This window comes from Hemitrygon akajei, chromosome 4 (genome assembly GCF_048418815.1).
Source record: "Hemitrygon akajei chromosome 4, sHemAka1.3, whole genome shotgun sequence".
In the NCBI taxonomy this organism is placed as follows: Eukaryota; Metazoa; Chordata; class Chondrichthyes; order Myliobatiformes; family Dasyatidae; genus Hemitrygon; species Hemitrygon akajei.
The window spans coordinates 49,437,128-49,463,297 of NC_133127.1; the positions used below are offsets into that span (position 1 = coordinate 49,437,128).

Here is a 26,170-nt window from a genome sequence, read left to right on the forward strand (position 1 = left end):
GGATCATGTGCAGACAAAAGGGATTAGTTTCAATTGCCTTCAGGCTCAGTACAGAAACAGGGCCAAAAGGCCTGTTCCTGTGCTCTACTCTTCTATGTTGTATGTTCTCTGAGCTAACTGACGTGCCAAGCAGTTATTATTTTGGGCCTAGTGTCTGAAATGGGCCATACTGGGTAATGGTGGTACATTTTCTTGCCCTAGGATACTTTTGAACAGAATGATTTTATAATCTGCCTCAGTTTCACAATCACCCTTGCTGATACTGGCAATGATGGCATTGGGAGTTAGCCCAAGTGCAGTGAAATGAGATATAAGATGTTAATGCTAATGAGAATGACATTTTTCTAGGTTACTTGCGTATTTCCTTATTCCCACTACTTTCAGAGCAGTTCAGTTAATGTAAGAGGCTGTATTTCTTTGACTTTCCAGTGAAACAACTTGCACACTTTGTGTCCTCAGGAAATTCCAATATCTATTAATTTCTTCTGTGGTGCTTTGCTGTCACAATGTAGGAAGAGCTGGCAGCAATGTATGTAGAGCAAGATCCCATGAAAGCAAAGGTTAATTAGTAAGTCTTTGCCAGCCTCAAAGGATGAGTGTTGGCCAGGATGCTTGGAGGAGTCTTTCCCCTTATTGAAGTAGGCTACTTACATAGCCTACTTCACATAAATAATGGAGCATTTAACATTCACCAGAGCAGGTGAATGGAGTTAACCTATTATCATTGCTTTCAAACTTGCATCGTTTCCTCAGACAAACAAAAGAGAATCTGCAGATGCTGGAAATCCACACAAACTGCAGGAGGAACTCAGTAGGCCAGGCAGCATCTGTGGCAAAGAGTACGGTCGATGTTACTGGTCTTGGCCCGAAATGTCGGCTGTACTCATTCCCTCTGAAATCCTTGCCTGGACTTCCACAGTCCTTGAGCTTGAGGTGTAACTCTGAGTTGTACTTGAATCAGTAATACTTGGTATTGTAATATCAGAGCCTTTCTCCTCTTCTCCATTCACAAACGACTGAGGGTTAATTTACTTCATGTTTGAAAGAGTCTTAAAAGTCTCTGTGGAACTCACCTTGCCAGTATTGATGTATTTCAACAGCACGTATGCCCACCTATAGGGCCTTCACCTGGTTTACCTTGATGGTAAGCGTGATGTTTACACAAAGGACTCTGAACTCCACAGTGATTGAAAATCCACTTAATTATGCATGGTGTAATTATTTTAATTCTCATTTAAAATTCTGACACATAGTAACTGAATGTTAATGTGCAATTTGCCAACTAACAAACTATTACAATTTCACAAATGACCCTTAGTCCAGACATGGTGCTCTGAATAATATTTGCTAATTTCTCTAGAACATTTTGCATAGTATCGTTTGCATACTGATGTAGCCCCTGGTTTCAGAAAGTTTCCCACTCCTGTGTTAACTGTGCATGTATTTTACCTCTGGATATTCAGAACCATACATGTTGCTTTCAAAACTTACTCACTCCGACTCAAAAGGAAGCTAATCCATATTTATTGGGTTGGGTCCATAATAGAGTAGTATTGAAGGCATTGGAGATATTGGAAAATATTAACATTTCAGATCCAGGAGGTTTCATCAGAAGTAGGAGAGGAAACAAGAAGGTGCATGAGCTAGCTAGAGCTGATAAGGTGAGATCTGTTGGGTTGATGAGGACAGTGAGGATTTCAGATACAAGCACATCATGGTTCTCTGCTTGTTATCAGTGGGGCTGTGGGCCATACTTAGCAGGCCAAGCTGTACTAGTAGATAAAAAAACAGAGAGAAAGTCATGATGGATAGAAATGTCAAATTCTGATACAGAGTGAAAGAAAGAGGCCACAATATATACAGACAAAAGATGAGATGTCGTTCTTTAAACTTGCATTGTGCCTTGTGGCAATCCAAGAAGCACAGACAAGAATATAGGAGTGGTTTGGTGAATTGTAGTTTTTGAAATAATTTCCTGGTTGATTTTTGTTTAATGAAGATAGTGCTTAAATAAAAGTGCCTTACATTGATTTTACTGCATTAATTAGACATACTTCACAAGGACAGGAATGAAAAACGGAAGATGCTTCTCCAGTTTGGACAAAATAAATGTACAAGTGGAAGGAAACTGTGGAATTAGAGGAAGAGAGTTAGTAAGAGGAGGCACAAGATGTTGGAATCTATAACAAGAAACTGGAAGAAGCTAGTGAGTTGAGCAACATGTGTAGGCAGAAATAAATTGTGAATATTTCAAGTTGAAACCCTGCATTGTTCTGAGAGTGGAGTCAAGTCTGGTTCCTGAAAAGTAACAAAACATTTTATAGATGTTGAAACTAGGCAGATGGTACCGTTCAGTGTGGTTAGGCAGAGAAGAAAAGCAAAATCTTTGCCTTCACAAAAACACCCATCGATGTCTATATTCATAAAGAAACCTTAACATGATAAGAGTGCCCAAGACTCTTCAAAAGAATGTTACCATAAAAATATACCATTTAAGTTTCTAGTACAGGTGAACAAAAGTTGAGTCGTGCAAGTAGGGTTAAAATTCTGTCTAATTAAGGAAGAGGATGAGAAGGGTGGAGCTCATTATCAAGGGAACATCAGAGTTTGGGACCTTGGCATCAAGTACAAGATGGTGAATCGTAGAGTGATTAGAGCTGATGATTATTAGGAAGCAAAAGCTGAATGAATGCCGAGATTGCAGATGGTTATAGGGCTGGAGGATGTTTTGGAGATGGGGCCATCAGAAGGAAATGAGTAATTTCACCACCAAGATAAAACTAAAACAGACACTAATACCTCTGAGAGTAAAGCCGAGAAAGCACTTGAGATTGTGTCTTGATCTCCACAAAGCAGTTTCAGTATTCTCCGATTTAATTCATCCTGATGGCACTGCTGGAATTGAGCCTTTTTGAACCCTTTCCAACATGTCTGATCATCTTAAAGGGGGAAAAAAAGAAAATGTTTTATTTGAACATTTTAGAACAATTAAATTCAAATGAGCTGCATCCTTCAGTGCCGTACATTTGACCCAATCATTAATGAGGTAATGAGGAGTGTTTGGGATATTATTGCACAGATGTTAAGGGAGCTCATGGCAGCTGCAACAATAATGAGGATGATGCATGTAATTGGCTTCCAGGTGTCTTTATAATCAAAGTAATTAATGAAAGTTGAGCTTTGGCTTTTGAAAGATTCTAAACATTGACTTCATAGAATTTTAATCCAATATGATAGCTGCCATCTTCATCCAAACTGCTTTTATTTTGGTATTTATGCACTGTTCCAACTAAATGCTGTTTATCTGCATTGTGTTTACAAATTGTTAATGTTCAAATTTCAAAAAAGCTCTGTCAAAAACGAAAAGAATGCAAAGTGCATAAAGAGCCTATAAATGGTCCATATGAGAGGCTCCTCTCATTCATCTAATATCAACACCCTCTTGTCTCTTACACGCATCTATTTTCACTCCAACTGTACCCAGTACACGTAAGTTTCACAACTGGACTGACCTCTAAGTAAAGTAATTTTTCCTGCTCTATTAGTAGCTATCTTGTATTTATGACGGGCACTAAAGAGCCAAATATTCTGGACAGTGAGAATCAGAAACACTCGCATCTCAGTTAGAAGTGACTACATTAGTGCTGAGAGAAACAGTTCAAGTTTCTATTTCATTCGTTAACCTGGAACACTAATGCTTGTTTCTCTCATATGAAATGTATCATTTTCCATGGGTCCTGAGGGGACTTATTCCACAAAGGAAATCTAGAGCATAGCTTTGGAATAAAGGGTCACCTTCTTAAGAAATAAATAGGAATTTCTTCTCTTTGTGAATCATGTTATCTGGAATTCTCAGAGCTGCGACGGCTGATGCATTAGGGGCTGATAATGGCTATTTTTTTTTACCTTGGGACCCAACGGGAAATGAGGAATAGTAATGGGAGTGAGGCTGAGGCCAAAGTAATTTTCTTGGGTATGGGGCCCAAATTTGCTCACAATAAACCAAATGTGGTTTGACCAATGCCTTATGAAGTCTCAGTTTTATATCCTTGTTTTTGTTTCCTAGTCCTCTCAAAATAAATGCTAACATTGCATTTGCCTTCATTACTACTCACTCAACCTGCAAGTTAACCTTCAGGGAATCCTGCATTAGAACTCCCAAGTACCTTTGCATGTCTGATTTCTGAATTTGCTTCCCATTTAGAAAATAGTCTATGTCTTTATTCATTCTACCAAAGTGCATGGCCATACACTTCCCTACACTGTATTTTATCTGCCATCTTTTTGCCCATTCTCTTAAATTGCTGAAGGTTTTACGCCTCCTTCCTGTTTCCTTAACACTGCCTGCACCTCGACTTGCCATTGTGTCATCTGCAAACTTGGCCACAAGAAAATTAATTCCATCATCTAGAGCAGGGCTTCCCAAACTTTTTTATGCCATGGACCTATACCATTAAGCAAAGGGTCTGTGAACCCCAGGTTGGTAATCTCTAATCTAGAATATTAGCAGATAACATGAACCAGAATTCTGGTCCCGGCATGGTTCAGATAGGGCTCATCCCATCGGAACAGCTCCCTCCTTCCCCAATATTGGTGCCAATGTTCCACAAATTCAAACCCACTTCCCCCACACTGATTTTTTTAAGCCATGCATTTTGCTCTTTGGTTTTATTAAAACTTTGCCAATTTGCACAGGGCTGGTGTAATAATCCAGAGATTAATATCTTTTTGATTTTGTATTTTAATTTAGTCCCTAGCTGCTTAACTTCCCTCAGCAGAACCCCTTTCCTTGTACTTCCTATGCCGTTGGTAGCCACATAGACCATACCAACTGGATCTTCCCCCCTCCCACTTCAAATTCCTCTGCAAGCCAGATGAGATGTCCTGAACTGGGCACCAGGCTGAAAACACAGCCTTTGAGATTCTTGATCCTTACAAGAGAGAATTGTGTCTATTTCCCTAACTATACTCCAGTCCAGAGGCAGAGTGAGGGGTCAACTACAAGACACCCATTGACTGGATCTTAGCACATTCTGGTCAAAGTCTTTTTTCCAAGTGAGTCGAGTCTTTAATGAAAATGCAGGTGATTGACAGCTCCTGCCTTGTAGAATGGCATGTGAAATACAGACAAAGCAACAGTCACCAGATAAAGTCATGTCCTTGTAAATGTGCTATCTTGAAGCCTGCTAAAGCAATTCAAGCCCTTGTACTTCTGCCCATTTGATCTTTTATATATTCTTTAGACGCATTCCACACCTGTCTGACATTTGGACTTAACTGAGGGTGAATTTGTTTTGGACAGGAGTCAGGATGGGTGTTGTCGAATCAGGTTCCTGATTTTTTTAAAAACAGTGAAAAAGAAGATATAGTGCAAAAAAGGCAGGTAATTCACCAGGTTCAATCAGATCTTGGGCTTCCAAGACAAATATCGGGATTGATGTTGAGACTCGCTAATCAATGGATTTGAGAAACTTTCTATAAACTGCATTGCCTACTGATGTGAAGTGAAAAAATGATCAGTAAAGGGGGTCAGGGTTACTTGGAGAGGGCATAAGAATGGGATTGAAAAACTAATCAGCTATGATTGAATAGCAGAGCCGTCTCGATGAACTGAATGGCCTAACACTGCTCCTATATCTTATGGTTTTATGGTCTAATATCCATATGGCTTGCAGACTTAATGTATGGATATGTATGACTCCAGCTTATCGTCTGAGAACATTGAGATTTCTGCTCTTGCATTAGTTGTATTTTTACATCTTTCTGAAACAGGTGGTTAACTGATAATTCTTCTCTTTCACAGCTTCAGCTCCAAAGATAAAACCACTGAAGAGTGATGTGGTGGTGAATGAGGGGAAGAAGCTTGTACTGAGATGTGAAGCTATTTCAGGATTTCCATGGCCCACCTTCACATGGTATAAGGATGGGAAAGAGCTGATTGTGAAAAAGTCCAAAGAAATCAGGATCAAGAAAAAGAAAAGGTATTTTAAACCCTGCAGGAACACCTGTCAGGTTTCAGCAAAATTTGCTCTTTGTGGTTACTTTGAATGATCCTTCCAAACAAAAGTTAAATCTACCAGCACATCTTCACATGGTATAAGGATGGGTTGTGGTATGAGGCAGTAATTACACTAGACTGCAGTGTGTTAGTTTGTTTTAACAAATTTAGAATTAATTATGGTTTTCATAACTTTAGCAGCTTTTTAAAATAATGGTGTGCTCTTTCAAATGAATAATGCCATATCAAGAAAATTATAAATGTTCTACTTTTAGTAACTGCTTTTTAATACACAAGTAAGGACCCAGCAACAAGAGCAATAACTACCTGCATTTTTCTAGTGTTTGTAATGATAGTAATACAGACATCCAAATGTATTTCACAGGAATGCAACTGGACATAATGTGACATACAGGCTATTAGGCCAGCTAACCAAATGCTTGAAAAGAGTGACACAAGCTCATATATAGTCATCGATTATCTCAGTCCCCCTCTCACTTCGACTTCAGTAGTGGGTTAGGTGATGATTTAAAGTCAACTTGCTATGCTTCCAGCTCTATCTTGTGCAGTTGCTGGGGCTAGAAGCGTAAATGCAACATTTATCAATGTTTCCCAGAGTATTGCCTCGTGTCTAACCCAATAAATGACCTGCTCCTTGCTGTTCCTTTGTGACTCTTAATTAAAATTACTGGGGAGAAAAAAGCCTATGAAGTGTACTGTAGGCTATGCTGTTGAGTAAACTATCAATTGCCCTATGCCACAACATTTGTTGTTGAACTACTTCTAACTACTAGAGAAGAAAACTTAATGGATTGCTTAGTCATGTTAGCAGACGCTAAAGACTTCATCTTGTTAATGTGTGTGTGTGTGTGTGTGTGTGTGTGTGTGTGTGTGTGTGTGTGTGTGTGTGTGTGTGTGTGTGTGTGTGTGTGTGCGCGCGCGCGTAGTGTGTATATAATATAGTACTGTGCAAAAGTCTTAGGCACATACATGTACAGGAGCAAGGATACCTAAGACTTTTACAGTACTGTATTTTTCAATGTGGAGTGGTAAGTGGGTTTATAAATCTGGTGGGAGCAAAAGATGTTGGGAACGGCGACGGTGGAATGTTGCAGGAGGGGCAGAGAAGGAGTGCCAGGGGCAGGGGTGTGTCACGGGTGAAGACCCACCCAGACCTTAGACACTAGGCAAAGTCATCTGATTAGAAACAATTGGTTTATTGATAATTACAGAATACCTCCCTGGTGCCTCCTGCTCCATCCCCTCTTCCTTCCTCTTTTCCACACTATGATTCCTTTCTCACTGTTCCTTCTCATTCTCGGAGAATGAGACACCTATGGAGATAATGGAGACACCTGTCAGAATTGGGTTTATCATCACTCATGTATGTCATGAAATTTGTCTAATTTTTGCCACAGCAGTACAGTGTAATATATAAAATTACTACAGTAATTTACAGTAGATGTTAGGTACATATAGCTAGGATGCCTAAGATTTTTGCACGGTTGGTTATATATATAATTGTACAGCAGAGAAATAGGACCAGTGCCTAAACTTTTTGCCCATTTACAGAATCAGAATCATGTTTATTATCGCTGTCTTATATTATGTGAAATTTGTTGTTTTGCAACAGCAGTACAAAGTTGAAAGTAAATTTTTTGTTACCATATACTACCTTGAGATGCACTTTCTTGCAAAGATTTTCAGGAAAAAGAAATACAATAGAATATTCTGAAAACTATACATGATTAGAAACAGACTGAAAACCACTGCCATCATGATGTGTCCACATGACTGGGGAGGGGTGTACTTGCGACAGCTCTGGCTGCGTCTACAATCCCCTGCAGTCTCGTGACCCTGTGTTTTGGAGCCTGTTATGTAAGCAGCCAGAATACTAAACTTATTTCTACTGTAGCTCTGATCTCCAAGTGCCCCACTGTTTTCCTGATGCAGGGTCTCTATCGGAAATATCGACTATATGAAATCTCTGCCTTCATCGATGTTGCCCTGCCTATTGAATACCACCAGCAGCTTATTTGCCCCAGATCCCAGCATCTGCATTCTCTTGAGTGCTCATGATTTTCCTTTTGAATTCCCACCTTTTACCAGTTGTTGGGGTAATAAGTAATGACAGGTGATATAGGCCCAGACAGGTGAGAGTGTGTGGTGACTGAACCTCAACTGCAAAGGATACTGGAATTGCCTAGCTTCCAGTTGGCAGTGGGATGGATGGATCAGTAATGGGTTGGTACTGCTGAGTAAACGCTGGCAACATCTACTAACAACAAGTAAATCTTTATTCCCTATGAAACTTATTCTATTGCAAATCCCTCCATCCTGTAAACTTTGCAGAGATGATTAAAAGTCAGGTCAAAGGGACAAAATTTAAGAGCTGTGATAGAGGATGATAGGGAGGCAGAGAGAATTAAGGTAGGAATTCCAGGACTTGGGTTATAGGTAGGTTGTCAATGATGAGTTGAGTATGAGATTGAATAATACACCAGATCTAGCAAAGTTGAAAGAGTTTAGAGAATGAGGAAAGTTGCAAGGGTACAGACAGATTGAATCGCAAAGTGCAACAATTCAGAATTATGGACTTTGCATTCATGAATCAAAGATCAGAGACCAACGGAGAGCACTGGAAAGGTGGAATCTTGAGGTGACACCCAGATCAAGAATTCACCAAGTTAGTTGAGGCTTGGCTTTTAAATGGCCATGAATAAATGAATAAAAAACACAAGTGAATAGATGATCATTCAGATGTTCTTTTTGAGTCATAAGTACTAGAAATACAACTTCTCTATTTTTTATCTGAACCCCAAGGATGTGCTAATGCTTTAAGTCCACCTCTGGGTAATTTGTGGATGCTCATCAAAGTAAACTTTTTAGTAATATGCTATTATAGTACATTGTCCTTTCAGCTTGAAGATAGTGCATGAAGTAACAAAAATTATATTGATTTGTAGTGATGACTGCCCACACCAATTGGTTGTATTGTTCCCTTAATTTGAATTACAGGAACATCGAATACCTTTATAAAAAGTCATTAATATTAACATGCTTTCTTTAAAAAAGAATTTGTCTGGCTATTGATTTTGGAACGTGCTTGTTTGAACAGAGAATGCTGACATCATCACTGCAGGGGCATCAAGGGAGCAGTAGTGGTTAAACATTGCTAAGTTTGACAAGATGTGAAGCTAAATTAATCTACAGAATGCTGTCAATGAGCAAATCAGAGGTCAATGATCTTTCTATGTTTTTTCTAATTTTCCATTATATAACTTGATGTTTTAATTCACTCTGTCATATGGTTTTCTTCCTGAACAATGAAAACTAATGGCCAGTTGTATATTTAAATGTGGAAAAAGTCATTTTATTCCTGGACAATAACCACACACCTGTTCTTCCTGTCAGGTATTACTGGTTTGTGTGCATTTGCTTTATTCCTTTGTTAAACGTATACATTACTAGTGATGCCAGTCATCCTTAATTGCCTCGAAAATAGAGTGATTGTAGTTGGTGATTTGAATAGTTAGATTGCTCGGTATGCAGAAGGAGGGTTTGGGATGGCTTTGAGATCCTTGCTACATGCATTGGTAGCAGAGAGAAGCCCTGCAGAAGTGGCAAGAAGAATGCACCATCTCTCATAAGCCAACCGCACACTTGCCTCATCAGACACCAGCTGCCCCCACTATGGAAGTGACTGCACTTCCCACATGTGGCTGCATCAGAACCCACAAAACCAGAAGATAAGCAAGTTGTGCCGAATCCTGAGGAACTTCCAGAAAACAAACCCTGGATTAGCCACAGAGACTCCCTTGTCACAGCTCAATACTGACCAAGAATTAAACTTGTTGCCTACAGTTGAATATTAATTGTGAACCATAATTCAATCAGCTATTAATGATTTCAAAAGAGTAACTTTTCTGCTGTTTAACAAATAAGGGATGTTTAATAAATGATTCTCTGAAGTGAATTACACACAGTGCAGTTTGGAACTGTTACAGCTACTGTGGTGCAGGAAGAGAGTACACAGTTTGCAATCAATTCACAACTTGCATTTAATGTCAAAATGGCCAAAAGATTGATTTAAGCTGAAGGATAAGTTTTTCCAGGGCACTAGGAAGAACCTCAGTCTGCACACATTGACTTCTCTAACTTCTGTTAATGCCCCTCCTCCCCTTCTTACCCCATCCCTGACATATCTAGTTGTTTGCCTGTTCTCCATCTCCCTCTGGTGCTCCCCCTCACTCTTTCTCCCGAGGCCTCCCGTCCCACGATCCTTTCCCTTCTCCAGCTCTGTATCACTTTCGCCAGTCACCTTTCCAGCTCTTAGCTTCATCCCACCCCCTCCGGTCTTCTCCTATCATTTCACATTTCCCCCTCCCCCCACTACTTTCAAATCTCTTACTATCTTTCCTTTCAGTTAGTCCTGACGAAGGGTCTCGGCCCAAAACATCGACTGTGCTTCTCCTTATAAATGCTGCCTGGCCTGGTGTGTTCCACCAGCATTTTGTGTGTGCTGTTCTACCTCATAAGCCCTCACTTTGCATCCTTCTACAACCTAACAAGCTCCAAGACATTTGGCCTCAATACATCCTTGTGCAATTAGATCGTCATTTTCCTCACTTGCAGACTACAGTCAGTTTGTATTAGCAACAACATCTGCTCCACAGTTTCCATCAGCACAAGTGTACCATCAGACTGTGTGCATAGCCTCCTGCTCTGCTCACTTTACACTTATCACTGTGTGGTTAAGCACAGTTCCAATGCCGTATTTAAGTTTGCTGATGACACCACTGTCATTGGCTGAATCAAAGGTGGTGACATATCAGCATATAGGAGGGAGATTGAAAATCTAGCTGAGTGGTGCCACATCAACAATCGCTTAATGTTTGGCAAGACCAAGGAACTGATTGTTGACTTCAGGAGAAGGAAGCTGGAGAACTATGAGCCAATTCTCATTGGAGGATCAGAGATGAGAGGGTCAGCAACTTTAAATTCCTCAGTGTTATCAGTTCAGAAGACCTGCCCTGGGCCCAGCACGTAAGTGCAATTATGAAGAAATCGTGGCAGTGCCTCTGCTTCCTTAGAAGTTTGCAAATACTTAACATTACTCCTAAGACTTTGAGAAATTTCTTTAGATATGTGGTGGAGAACTTATTGACTGCCTGCATCGCAGTCTGATATGGAAACACTAATGCCCTTGCATGGAAGATCCTACAAAACTGTGAATACAGCCCAGTTCATCACGGATAAAGTCCTCCCCACCATTAAGCACATCTACAGAGAGTGTCATTGCAGAAAGGCACTTCTGTAATCAGGAACCCCCCCCACCATCCAGATCATGCTCCCTTCTCTCTGTTGCCATTGGGTGGGAAGTTCCAGAGCCTCTGATCCCACATCACCAGGTTCAGGAACAGTTATTACTCCTCAACCATCGGGTTCTTGAACCAAAGAGGATAATTTCACTCAACATCACTTTCCCAATCACTGAAATGTTCCCACAACTATAGGCTCACTTTAACGGACTCTTCATTTCATGTTCTCGATATTTTTTATTATTTCTTTCTTTTTGTATTTGCACAGTTTTTTGTCTTTTGAACACAGGTTGAATGCCCAGCTGGCGTGATCTTCCATTAATTCTATTATGGTTATTATTCTATTGTGAACTTATTTTGTATGCCTGCAAGAAAATGAATCACAGGTTTGTATATTGTGACATTTATCCCCTTTGATAATAAATTTATTTTGGACGTACTAGCTATAGGATCATTTGCATCCACTGTACAGGAAAGACATTGGGGCTCTAATTTATTACCTTAGATAAAAGAAGGCACCCTTTCTAAGAACAACCACCTGAAGACTTCAGATCACTGAACGTGAATGAAATTTTCTGAATCTGAGATCATGTTCTCTCCTGAGGAGAAATAGCGTATTAGATTGAATATTCTCAATTTTCATTCAGCTCTGGAGAAGTCAGTGGGTTGGTGATGTCCTTTCTTTTAGATAAGGTATCAAGGATCTTGGTTCTGTCTAGTCCAAGAAGAGCGCAAACTTGTGGCCAAATAGCCAGGAAGCTCTCATTGTTCCACCCATTCTCACAATGCCATTTATCAACGGTGTGAAAAAGATTCATTGATTCCACCCACTGATTTATGTTTCTCCCTATCGATTGTAAAGGTGCTAATGGACAGACTGGATGCCTCACACTACTGAGAATCACAACACAGGAGAGATACAACACTTGGCACGCAGCACACCTTTCAGAATGCTGTACAGACTGTACTAGCTATACAATACACAAGACCTACCACTAGATCTCCCAACTCACAAAGCTTCACTCATCAAAGAGTCTGCACACCACAGCATTTACAACATGCAATACATAACATGCTATGAATACATTCACCTAGCAATGTTATTATTGCAAATTACCAGGAAATATGAACTTGAAAGGCTTCAAGAAAGTGGTGAAATAGATGAGACACTCAAAGCCCTCATGACAACTCAGGAATCAGTTTAGGTTTCACTCTTTTTTAAAATTAAATATTGAGCAATCATAATGTTTAATTAGTGAAGCTCTCTCCCTGTCCTCTTTATCCCTCAAAGTAATGCCTTTTTCATCAGTCATTCTTTCCATTGACTAAAAGTACCAAATGATACGCAAAAAAAAAATAGAATTTTCATTAATATTTCATTTTGCTTGTGGGCCCTTAATGTGTCTCACAGTGAAGTTTCTCACAATGTTTATTGAGCTGGTTCCCAGCATTCTGTCCTAGAGAGAGTGCGATGTGAGTTTGCTCCTGCCATATGTTCGTACTTGTGTTTTTAGTTGTTATATGCAATATAGATACATGCAATAAATTCTACTTCTCTTCAGGAATACTGTTGGACAAAAAGGGATCATGGGTGCACATCTTCTTTTTCTGTCTTTTAATGGTGGTTGGCAGTCCAATTTAAATGTGTGTTACCACCAGTAACTGGACTGGAGTGTGGTATAGAGAGTTGGGAAGTAAAGCCCCTACTAGTTGTTTATCAAATGAAAATTCAATTACCCCAAAAAGCCCTATAGTTTGTAAATAATGAAAGACATTATTCTTTCATATGGCGGTCCCTCTTCCCACCATTACAGACATTTACAACACACACTGCATCCACAAAGCAAACAGCATTATGAAGGACCCCACACACCCCTCATACAAACTCTTCTCCCTCCTGCCATCTGGGAAAAGGCACCAAAGCATTCGGGCTCTCACGACCAGACTATGTAACAGTTTCTTCCCCCAAGCCATTAGACTCCTCAATACCCAGAGCCTGGACTGACACCAACTTACTTCCCTCTACTGTGTCTATTGTCTTTATTATTTTTTGTAATGCCTGCACGGTTTTGTGCACTTTATGCAGTTCTGGATAGGTCTGTAGTCTAGTGTAGATTTTTTTCTGTGTTGTTTTTACGTAGTTCAGTGTAGTTTTTGTACTGTTTCATGTAGCACCATGGTCCTGAAAAAACGTTGTCTCATTTTTACTGTGTACCGTACCAGCAGTTATGGTCGAAATGACAATAAAAAGTGACTTGACAATATTGTGAATGAAATTAATGTCACTTCCATAATTTAGTAAAGTTTTAAAATGAAAACTATCAACCTTCAGAGATGGTAGTGCAGCTTGCGTTTGCTTTCTTTCAATCTTACATGCTTCACATTGTAAAAGAATGACTATACCTGCAAACCCCAGAGTGATGTTTTCCGGCAAGATATTAATTAAGCATAGTATGCCTAACTCTATGTCAAGCCAATGTAATTCCACCCCTTCTTGTTTTACTTCCTTCTCCAATCAATCCAACAGTTTGATGTATTCTGTAAAGATGCCTCCCCTTATGCCCATTATCTCACAAGCCTTGCCATATTCCCCTAATTCTGAGCCCCACTGAACCCTTGGCTTCTGATTTGCTAAAATCTATATCGACAGTTCAACTTCTAACATCTCTCTTGGCCAAACAATCAACCCCTTCCTTCCCTTCAACACCTCTATATGCAGGGATCCATAAGAAGTAGACATGTAAACCAATACTTTGAATATGAAATAAAGTTTAAAGAACTTCCAGCAGGAAATATGACCTGCTGCTAGAATTACCTGTTTTAAGACTAGTCAAAACCGAGAAAGAATCTGAGGAAATTACAACTTTGCAAGGACAAATTTCCTCCACCCACTGTAAGCCCAAAATTATGGCAACCAATTCTGCAGATTATACAGATAGATGGGTGCGTCTCTGAAGAAATTATTGCCTTTTCCGGTTAGGAAGGTAAATTAGAAAGCAGCCAAAGTTTAACTCCCTTAATTAAATCAAACATGGATCATGGCACTTGCCATGAAGCCACAAGGCTGCTAATGTTTCTTTTTAAACAAAATGAACAAAATACCAATGTCTCGGCCTTTGCCAGTTTTGGTTACAAAGAAATTGAATATCAGGACTATGGAACAGAGCATTCTCTGCTTTGACAGACTGTGTCATCTTTCAGCAACTACTTGTTCAGTGCCAACAAGATTCTTATACCTGAATGGTGAAGAGGTATATTGATCAGCTGAGTAAGTGGGCTGACAGATAGCAAAAGGAGTTTACTATGGATAAGTGTAAAGTGTTGTATTTTGGAAAGTCAAATGTAAGTAGGACTTTCAGAATGAAGGGCTGGGGAGTGTTGTAGATAGAGGGACCATTGGATACAAGTAAATTGTTTCCTGAAAGTAGACTCACAAGTAGACAGGGTGATGACGTTTTTTTGTAAGTCAGGACATTGAGTATCAAAGTTGAATGTTCGTGGTGAGGCTGCATGTGGGATATGTGTTTAATTTTGCCATTTTCCTATAGGAAAGATATTACTAAACTGAAGACAGTACAGAAAAGACTTGCAAGGATGCTGCTATGACTTGAGGAACCTAGTTATAGGGAAAGGTTGGGCAGGCTAGCCTGTAATTCCTTAGAATGCAGGAGGCTGAGAGGTGATCTTACAGAGGTGTATAAAATCATAAGGGTTTCTTTCCTTAAAATGGAGTGCCAAGAACTAGAGGGCATAGATTTAAGCTGAGAGAAAAGTAATTTATGAGGAACATGAGTGGTAACTTTCTCACACAAAGTGTGGTATCTATGTAGAATCAGCTGCCAGAGGAAGTGGTTGAGGCAGGTACAATAACAACATTTAAAAGACAGTTGGACTGGTACATGGATTGGAAAGGTTTAGCAGGATATGGGCAAAATTCTGGCAAATGGGCTATCTTGGATGGGCATCTTGGTCACATGGTACAGGGATTGAAAGGTTTTTTCCCATGCTGTATGGCTCTAAAACTCTAATCCTTATTGCACCAATGTAGTACCTCTCTTTGGCCTAGACAAAAAGAGCAAAATAATATTTTAATCACTGCAGAGACATCATTTCCCTCTACTGATCAGGCATCATCTATGGAGGGTAGAAGAAAAACCAGTCCTGATGAAGGGTCTCAGCCTGAAATTTCAATAGTTTATTCCCTCCAGAGACACTGCTTACCTTGCTGAGTTCCTGCAACATTGTGTGTGTGTGTGTGTGTTGCTCAAGATTTCTATTAACTGCAAAACTTCTCATGTTTTGAATTCCCTCTGCTGTAGGGACCTCCATGCAGGTTCTGCATTCACTTCTATTGCAGGGTCTGCCTTTGCCTTTTCCAATTCCCAAATGCTGCAGGAATGTGTGTATCTCCCTACCACATGGATATCTGTTCTCCAATCTATTACAGGGACTATATTCATCTCTATTCCTTATAATCTTCCTAACTCCTGTCTGAGGGACAGGGTCTGCTAGCACTTGGAAAAGCAGAATCTGATTAAGAGGAGTTAGCAAGTATTTGAGTATGGAACTTGTGCATGACGAACCTTTTAGAGTTATTTGAAGAGGTCAAGTGTATGGGTTTTGAAAGAATCGTCACAAGTAGACAAGGTGGTGAAAAAGTCTGACCTTCATCAGGCTAGGATTTGGGACTTTATGTTGCAGTTGTATGTCATTGGTGAGGATGCATGTAGTTTTGATCAGCCTGTTAGAAGAAAAACGCGCTCACCTATAAAGAGTGCAGAAAAAAGAATGCCAAGTATGTTGCCAGGACTAGAGGACCAGAGTTACAGGGAGAGGTTGACCAGGTTAGGAATTTATTCCTTGGAACCTAGGAGAATAAAGGGTGACTTTACAAAAATGTTTAAAATTATGAAAGGCATAGATGATAAGGTGCGTGGTAACAGTTTCTTCCCCAGTGTAGAGGCATCTAAAACTAGGAGGAATAGAATTTGTGGAAAGATTTAATAGGGACCTGATTTTTCATGCAGAGGGTAGTGAATATTTTGGAATGAATTGCCAAAGGAAGTGATTTAGGCAGGTACAGTAGTGCCATTTACAAAACATATGGATAGATATATGGAGGGGTGGGGCTTAGAAGGATATGAGCTGAATGTTGAGAATTAGGATAAGCTGAATGGGCACCGTAGGCATGGAGTCATTGAAAGGCCTGTACCCATGATGTACGTCTCTATGACTCTATAACATAAGATGTGCATTCAGCTGTATGTTTGGAGACAGAATTCATGATTTTAGTGTAAGGTCATTCTTTCAGTTCTCTACCTCTCAGAGATGCAATCATCTCTGCTCCAGGGCAGCTTAATCTTCTGTCCAACGCAGGTGCATCTGTAAACTCAGTTTACTTTCCTCCCGTCACCTCTTCAACAAAGTGAAAGCGTCTTTTGTTACTTTTTGCAGGAAGGAATCCGAACTTCTGATAAGGAAAGTGAAACCATCACATGCTGGAAAATATACGTGTAAAGCTGTCAATCAGCAGGGTGAAGACTCGTCTATAAGCAACATAGCTGTTACGCCTGGTAAGAGTGATTGTGTGATTCACATTGGTGATGTGTGTCTGAAACAGTTCAATCACCAGTTTAACCACATACTGATCAGTATTACCTTAAGCTCACTGTTGACTCTGTATTGGCCCAACATACTAATGTTTCCTGTGATGGTGAGAAGCCAATGGGAACCAACCATTTTGCAATACACTAGTGAAATTTAAGAGACTACTAGACAGGTACATGGAGGAATTTAAGGTGAGGGGTTATATGGGAGGCAGGGCTTGAGGGTCGGCACAACATTGTGGGCCAAAGGGCCTGTAATGTGCTGTACTATTCTATGTTCTATGTAAAGAGCAGATGAGAAATAAGTTAAATGCTGGAGGACAGTTCAAGGAGCTGAGTTGGCAAAATGCCTAAGTTGATGAAAGGACTTGTTCAATAGTAGCAACATGCGTAATGCAAACATTTCTGCTGAAATTGTGCTTTTAGAATTTCTGTGAAGAATAAAGAAAGATTATTTGATGATAAATTCAATTTTATGCCTAACTATATAATATATATGAGACTTAGAAGCCAATTTGCTTTACATTTTTGCCTAATGGTAAAAATATTTTATTGCTTCATTTTGCAACACAAAGCAAATTGCATTGATAGATAATTTTTGTATCGTCAATCATAAGAAAGGATATAACCAAGGGCTATTAAAGTGAATTTCTAAGTTAATAGTCATTTAGTATTGGGGCAAATAGAATTGAAGAGTTGTCTATAAGTATATTGTTGGTTATGTGCTGTGTTGTATGATATGGGTGATTGTTGTCTTTCTATGACCATGACTGTTGTTGGCAAATATTTCTACAAAAGTGGTTTGCCATTGCCTTCTACTGGGCTACGTCTTTACAAGATGGGTAGCCTCAGTCGTAATCAATAACACTTCAGAGGTTGCCTGGTGTCAATGGTCACATAACCAGGACTTTTGATATGCACAGCCGCTCATACGACCACCCACCATCTGCTCCCATGGCTTCCCGTGACCCTGACTGCAGGTGGGGGCCGAGCAGGTACTACACCTACCCCAACGGTGGCCTGTAGGCTAGCGAAGGGAAGGGGTGCCTTGCACCTCCGGTGGTAGAGACGCATCTCCACCCCATACAATTATATAGTTCTCTATTTTGAACACATATGCAATAATTCCCAGCCAATTTACTTATCTGGTTTTCTACTGTGGAATGAAAATTTGACTGGATATGTAATTTGCTGCCAGTATGTTATCATCTGTTTTGTTTGTGCTAAAGTCCAGCTTTGCCAACAACTAGGCTCTTTAGAAATATCTGTGTTCACATTTATAATGATAACTTGTATGTAAACATCACATTTTAATGATCCTTCACTCGAAGCTTCCAATGACCTAAGGGTGAAATAATATGGTGTCAAATTTATGCAGGAAGCTTCCATTATAAATGGAAGGTTGAAAGCAAATATAAAAACAAGAAGATGCTGGATGTTAATACTGGGCATATTATCATTCCGCTCTTTTGTCCAGTTAACCCTTCCTTTCTGACTCCTCTGTAACTGAAAGGTAGTAATATCCTAATGGAAAACAATTGAAGATCAATTAATGTAGACTAAAAGAGAGAAATTTGTTTTTAGTCAATAGAGCTAAATGTGTGTGATTATGTTGGATATTTTGTCATCTTTGTGCATTTGAATTAAATGAAACACACAGAGACAATATGCTGATTATCAAAAGATGTCTGTTTCTCTAAATGCCAGTACACAGGTAAATTATTTGCCAATAAGATGCCATTGCATAGTTTTTCTTTACTTAAAATAGTTCTGCTATGGAAAATTACCTCGGCACTAATGCTATTTTGTAGAAAATTATTTTCCTCTTGACAGCACCTCCCTTTTTTTTTAAACTTTCTCAGCACAACTAATAGAAAAAACATGGAAAGTCAGAAATTTTTGACCAGAAGCTCTGCACAATGCCTCAACATTAAAGCAGGTTTCATCCTTGTCTTTCAAAATGTCCATTGTCAAGGTGTAATGAAGTTTTTAACTTTTTCATTAAAGACATAGACATCTCGGCAGAAACTTGCACGATTTCTTCCCAATAATGAACAGTGAACACGAATTTGAAGCCTGTCATTGGTGAAGCACACTGAGACTTTGTAGCTCGTGATTGACGGCATCAACCGTCAGTAGACATCCTATCCGTAAAAACATAAAACATAGGAACAGAATTGGGCCATTCAGCCTGTGAGTCTGTTCCACCACTTCATCTTGGCTGATCCATTTCACTCTCAACCCCATTCTCCTGCATTCTTCCTGTAACCTTTCACACCCTGACTAATCAAGAATTTATCGACCTCTGATGGCCTGGCCTCTACAGACACCTGGGGCAATGAATTCCACATATTCACCACCCTCTGGCTAAAGAAATTCCTCCTTGTCTGCCTCTATTCTGAGGCTGTGCCCTCTGGTCCTATACTCCCCCACTATAGGAAACATCCTCTCCACATCCATACTATCTAGGTCTTTGTGTTGGCGCGTGGCCAGGTGGTTAAGGCATTCATCTAGTTATCTTAAGGTCGCTAGTTCGAGCCTTTGCTGAGGCTTGCGTGGTTAAGGCACTTAACCACACATTGCTCTGCGATGATACTGGTGCCAAGCTCTATGGGGTCCTAATGCCCTTCCCTTGGACAACATTGGTGGCATGGAGAGGGGAGACTTGCAGCTTGGGCAACTGCCGGTCTTCCATTTAAAAAAAAAACCTTGCCCAGGCTTGCGCCCTGGAATCTTTCCAAGGTGCAAATCCGTGGTCTATCGAGACTAACAGAGGCCTACCCCTATCTAGGCCTTTCAACATTCAGTAGGTTTCAGTGAGATCCCCTCTCATTCTTCTAAATTCCATTGAGTTTAGACCCAGAGCTATCAAATGCTATTCATACAATAACCCTTTCTTTCACAGAATCATTCTTGTGAACCTTTTCTGAATCCTTTCCGATGTCAGCACATCCTTTATTAGATAAAGGACCCAAAACTGCTCATAATACTCCTAGTGAGCCCTCACCAGTTCCTTATAAAGCCTCAGTATTTCATCCTTGCCTTTATATTCTAGTCCTCTAAAAATGAATGCTAACGTTACATTCACCACTGACTCAATCTGTAAATTAATCTTTAGGGAATCCTGCACAAGGATTCCCAAGTTCCTTTGCCCCTCAGTTTTTTGTATTTAGAAAATAGTCTGTGCTTTTATTCCTTCTACCAAAGTGCATGGCCATACACTTTGTGACACTGTATTCCATCTGCTACTACTTTGCGTATTCTCCTAATCTGTCCAGGTCCTTCTGCAGACTCCCTGCTTCCTCAACACTACCTGCCTCTCCAGCTATCTTCACATCATCGCCAAGGTTGGCTTCAGAGCCATCAATTCCATCATCCAAATCATTGGCATATAAAGCAATAAAAAGTGGTCCCAACACTGATCCCTGTGGAATAGCACTAGTCACCGACAGCCAATCAGAAAAGGTTCCCTTTATTCCCACTCTTTGCTTCATGCAAATCAGCCAATGTTCTATCCATGCCAGTATCTTTCCTGTAATGCCACGGGCTCTTGTCTTGCTAAGCAGCCTTTTGTGTAGCACCTTATCAAAGGCCCTCTGAAAATCCAAGTACACAACATCAACCAATTCTTGTTGGTCTATCCTGCTTGTTACTACTTCAGAGAATTCCAACAAATTTGTCAGGTAAGATATTCTTTAAGGGAACCATGCTGACTTTGACTTATTTTATCATGTGCCTTCAAGTACCATGAAACCTCATCCTTAGCAACTGACTCCAACAGTTTCCCAGCTGCTGAGGTCAGACTAATTGGCTGATAATTTCCTTTCTTTTGCCTCCCTTCTTTATTGAAGAGTGGTGTGACATTTGCAGTTGTAATTTGCACTTTCTATCTGCTGATGGATTCTAGTTTGTCATGTTCTCTGGCCATTGAATGATAAAAGATGCAAAATCTCTAAATACAAAACCACAGGTGATTTCAAAATCATCTAAAATCCTGGATTTTTTAAATTGAATCTATTGAATAAAGTTGTGTGTTGGCTGAGCTTTTAATTATTTTTGGAATTTGTCTGATACAGTAAGTGATTCCCAATGATCTGGAGTAAATATTGTATTTGGTGCTCTTGTGTAAAGCTGTTTTTAACATCAAGATCCGATAACATTCAACTTCAATAACATTTACAGAAGCTGGCAACAGGTGTTTGGCTTGTGTCAGCAAGTCTGAAAAAGGATCTGACTTTTCAGTTTTGTAGTATTAAATAGATGTTGGACAAGGTATCTGTACTTTGGCATGTTGAAATCTTTGTATAAATCTGCTGTTGTTTCGGTTAAAGAAGCATCTCCTATGTTCTGGAACAGCTGAACCATAGGCAGTGTCAGGCGGGAAACTAGCCAGAATGGCACTTAGGTTGGCTGAGTATTTCTTTCCTTTTGTGGATTACCTAGGGATGTTTACGTAGGCTTTCAGTCCCATTCCTTTTTAAGATTGAAAAAGTAGGCGTAGGATTGAAAAAGTAGGCGTAGGATTGATACTGCAGGTCACTAGTACTGAAGACGTGTTGGAACCCATTCTGTTACAATATGCTCGATCATGCATCTTCTGTAGTTAGAGTGGCTGACATCCAGCCAGTTTCATACACACGTGTGAAGTCACTCAGGTAGAAAATCCAAAGCTTTGTGCCGCTTATCTCTAAAGTAAAATGTTTAGTTAAGGCAGAATGTTCTCAATTTAAAACAATTAATAAGTTAGTCAATTTTTTTAAGAGAAAGTACATTTAAATCTATATTTTCGCAGAGTACATTGTTTCCATAAAACTTTTTCGTTTGGTAACGTTTTTCTTGGCAAGAAGTTCCCAACCTGATACGTGAAGTGTAGAAACATATCTTCAGTAACTGGACACCACTACGTATTCTCAATTAAGTCACAGTGGTTGTGTTGAAGCATGTCCGAGCTGTTGAGAAAGAAGTCATTTGTTCTACATTTTAGAAATTGGTGACCTGCACTTGTATTGTCTGACAAACATTTGACCAGCTATTAACACCACATTTTGTATTCTTATGCTAGTTACTGAAAAAGCCCTCTTAATTCTTCTTGCCCCACCTGATTTATTTGAAGTAGGGAATGAGCCAATCACATCCTAAGTCATTTCAGAGAAGGAGTCTGTGGGATTATTTTAGATTTGGGATTGACCTTCAACTGGTCAACCCCAGGTTTGGGTAAACTGATCTTGGATGGACCAAAGTTGGAATTGTGATCATCAACTGAGTGGGGGAGGGGGGCTTCCCAACTCTTATGCAAGCAATCCTAGTAAAAGTGGATGTGTTGTTAACTGCTGTGACCAGGAAACTTGCCAATACACTCTAACCCTTTCAACACTGGATACTACCTGTTCATGCGAGGACGTAGATACTATACCTGCCCACCCAGGTAGAGAGGTAAAATCACACAGAAAATGCTGGTGGAATGCAGCAGGCCAGGCAGCATCTATAGGAAGAAGCACTGTTGATGTTTTGGGTCGAGACCCTTCATCAGGACTAGAGGTCAAGTCGTTGGGGTGAATGTGAGGGGAGTGGCATATTAAATATGCAAAACAACCAATATCTGGTTCTTTTGTGAAAATTAAACATAATCCGTGCCTTTGAAGATTAGACCATGAAAGCTTAGGGAAAAGTTCCACCTATAGACTCAGAAACTGACTACCAGAGACCCAATCATCAACCCCCCCCCCCCCCCCTTCATTCTTGAGAAAAAGCAACTCAGATACTTCCTTGGGATCAGCACTACCCAGTGAAAGGTATCATGAATTAGTAAGTCAATTTCACCAAAGTCTATCTCCCAGTCTGCCACATTTACTGTTCCTGCATGCTTTGCTGCACTCCTGTAGTAAAGTTATTTCTTTTGTATTTTTATCATGCATTCATATAGCTGAGCATTGATATTGCATTCATTATTAGTGCAGAGTGGGGCTCATTGGAGGCAGCCCCTTAAAGTACTTCTGTACAGTTGTTGCAGCAGATTTTTGCTCTAATAAGTAAATGGCACAGACACTGAAAATAAAACAAATAATTGTTTGAGTTCCTAAATGTTCTCTGCAATTCTGAGATTGCAGAATTTGACTTATTAAAAAACAATAAATTATTATTCATTTGACCAAAAGATTTGTTTTTGCCTGCCTTTAAAGTACATATGACTGGCATCATGTGTGTTAAATGTGCCTGAAAAATAGATTCAATAATCCTTTTCTGCTCTGACTTGTAGACTTTGGTCCATTATGTGGGAACCCATAAAGCACAGGTTGTTAATCTACAAACGTGTAATATGAAGCTGAATTCCTGTGTAGTTTCTTCATCAGAACACCACATTGGAAAGAGTAACTGAGAGTCATACAATACAGGAGCCCCACTGAATCAGTGGTATCTTGAAAAGCCTTATCCGGACCAGCTTAGATCTACCTATTTCTTTATAAACTCCAATGCCGAATTTACTTCCAATTCCTCTCACCACCACTTCTGAAGGATGTCTGGGGAAACTACACAAATCAAACTGAAAATACAATATTGTTGGTTTGACTCAGACAGGCACAAGTACTGTAATCGTTAAGAAGCAATTGGTTGCTGCATTGGAAATTTGCCATTCTGGAAAACCTTGTCACCTCTTGCTCGGTTCTGAGTATCTGATTCTCCTCCTCTTGAAATGTGACTTCAATCATGCAGGATTAAAGAGAAAATGGCAGCGCTCTTGTCAATTTGTTAACTGTTTTCTTTCCTCTCTACGTCAGATGGAGTTGTCATCAGTGGTAATTCCATCCTCAGCTAATCAGAAATGCCTACTGTGTTCTGCAGTGCAAATTGTGGTGTTGGCACATTGCTAGACTAGTCTGTGCAACATATTGCATTTGAGAAATGTCATGTGCAAATGACCTACTTCCTCTGGGAAAGGTCAGCAAACAGCAGTGCAAAACCACAGCATCAAATAATGGATGCTAGTGAAATTTGTTTACTGTTTTTTTTTAAGCCATTACCCTTTGGCCACACGAAATGGATGATATTAAGTTTTTTTTGTGTATTCTGCTGTTCTTTTGCAATGAGTTAGAAATATAGAGAAATAGAAAGCTAGCAGTCTGGTATAGAGATGGGAGTTACCCTGCAGCCAAAATATTCATAAAGAAATCAATGAACTTTCTCCTTCATCTCTCATTGCTATTCTTCGAATATTTGTTACTTTGTATGAAGCATGACACACTGTCACTGAATGGCTCTGTCTCATAATCAAGTAGGTTAAATGTGAAAGGATCATGCCTTCAGATGGATGCAGAGCGTGCAGTTCAGAATCACATTAAGTACTGATGACCTAAATCCTCAACAGAAAGCCATTTTGAGAAAATGGTCTTATCTCTTTTGTACTGTCTCATCATGGCACTGAGGACCATTCCAAGTAAAATCGAAAGGTTTTAAGTGCATCGACTGGCATTTTATAATCAATCTGCATCCTGCCAACCCTGACGAGCTGCATGCAGATTCCAATCCCGATTAGTTTATTTTCATATCCACCAGGGTGCTGTGAAATTCCTCGCTGGTGTGAAGCTCGCAGAGTGAACAGTACACACGGTAATAGCAAATGCAGCAATAAATGCTGTGATGAATGCAAAGTAGCAGAATGGTGCTGCAAAAAGCAATGCTAAGGTGGTGATAGCTGAGATGAGAACGGATGTGGAATAGAGTCCAAGAATGCGACAGCATCACCAGGAAGGGGATGTGTAAGAGGTGAATAGTTTAGAAGTCTGTGAGCAGTGAGGAAGTCTGATCTTGCAAGCTTTCAAGCCCCTGTATTTTGCATGGCATGATAGTAAATCCACAAAGGATAGAAATAATCTAAATAAACAAATCTATCTTCTCTGCTCAGCCCCAGCTCGGCAACTTCCTTTCAGCCCAGTACCCCGGCTTCTTTTAACTCTACTCCTCCTGCACAGCTCTGCTTCAAGTGTCTATGTCCTGAGGTCCAGAACTCCCTCGTTAAATCCAATTAACTCTCCAAGCAGTCTTCCTCATGTCTTCCATTTTGACCAAAATTAGGGCTGGCCTCCAGTAATATCTCCTCCTTTACTATAATGTCCTGGGTATGTGGAGCTCCTCGGGATACTTTACATGCACTGAATTCACTTTATAAACATGTACAATTGAAATATGCCCTCTAGCCCACCAAGTCCTTTACAACCAACAAACATCCATTTTCACCCTAATCCTGCTTCCCATATTGCCATCAACTGCATTCGGGTTCTATAAGTCGAATACACTAGAAGCAACAGGCAGTGGCCAATTAACCTCTTATCTCAAATGCTTTTGGGATATGGGAGCAACCAGAAGAATCTGGAGGAAATCCATATGGAGAACAAGCAAATTCCATCCAATAGCGCCAGAAGTCAAGTTTGAACCCAGGTTAATGGAACTATAAGGCAGTGTCTGTACTAGCTGCATCATTCTGCTGACCAATAACATTGATATCATTATTCCTATATTAAATTAATATTATATAAATATTCTGGTAATATTGGCTAGGATGTGAGAAGATCTAATGTTTTGCCCATCCTTGGTTGAGTCAGTCACCTGTGGTACAGGGTCAATGTAGTACTAATCAGCAAGGTGGGTAAGAATGGCAGGTTCCTTTTCCTTTGAGGCTATATGTGGCTGATTGTGGCTGATTTGGTTTTGTCAATGGTCTGGCAGATTTTGTGTCATCATAAATACTAGATTTATTAAATTCCATTTCACAATAAAAGAGATAGAGATGTCAGTATGTAGAATTAATCAGTTGGTTTAGCCCAAGGATTATTTGTTTGTTGTTCGCCGTCAGTCAGTACATTTCCCTGCTGTTGTTTGCCAGACAGGTTGGTAGACAATTGGATTTGGTTTCTAGATTTTTACAGGAGTATGCTAAATGTAAAATACATTTTTTAAAAAAAGTGGAGGCACTCAGTGGGTCAGAGAGCATTAACTGAGGGAAATGGACAATTGATAATTCACCTGGATTGAAACTAGAGGGGAGATATAAAAAGCTGAAGGAACAGGGTGGAGCAAGAGCTAGCAGGGCCAAAATATCCTGGCTATCTCGCAGTCAACTTTCAGTCTAGATGAAGGCTCTCAACCGAAAATGTCAATTGATGTTGCCTGACTAACCAAGTTCAAGTGTGTTTTTATATATTTTACTCCGGATTCTAGCATATGCAATTCTTTGTGTCCCCTTAAACGCA

The 26,170-nt window shown here is 39.9% G+C and overlaps 2 protein-coding genes across 5 annotated transcripts in view; one reads left to right on the plus strand and one right to left on the minus strand.

Annotated features, from left to right (window-relative positions):
- The window catches only part of nrg1 (neuregulin 1), a 402,950-nt gene that overhangs the window by 228,789 nt on the left and 147,991 nt on the right, over positions 1 to 26,170 (plus strand). For all 4 annotated transcript variants that reach the window (XM_073042530.1, XM_073042526.1, XM_073042527.1 and 1 more), the window contains 2 exons: positions 5,804 to 5,981; positions 16,774 to 16,892. In XM_073042530.1, the coding sequence (XP_072898631.1) occupies positions 5,804 to 5,981; positions 16,774 to 16,892 (297 nt within the window). The remainder of the gene's footprint in view (positions 1 to 5,803; positions 5,982 to 16,773; positions 16,893 to 26,170) is intronic.
- fut10 (fucosyltransferase 10) overlaps positions 7,198 to 26,170 on the minus strand; it is a 357,225-nt gene continuing 338,252 nt past the window's right edge. The window contains exon 5 of the mRNA XM_073042537.1: positions 7,198 to 7,332. Within this exon, the coding sequence (XP_072898638.1) occupies positions 7,311 to 7,332 (22 nt within the window). The 3' untranslated portion in view covers positions 7,198 to 7,310. The remainder of the gene's footprint in view (positions 7,333 to 26,170) is intronic.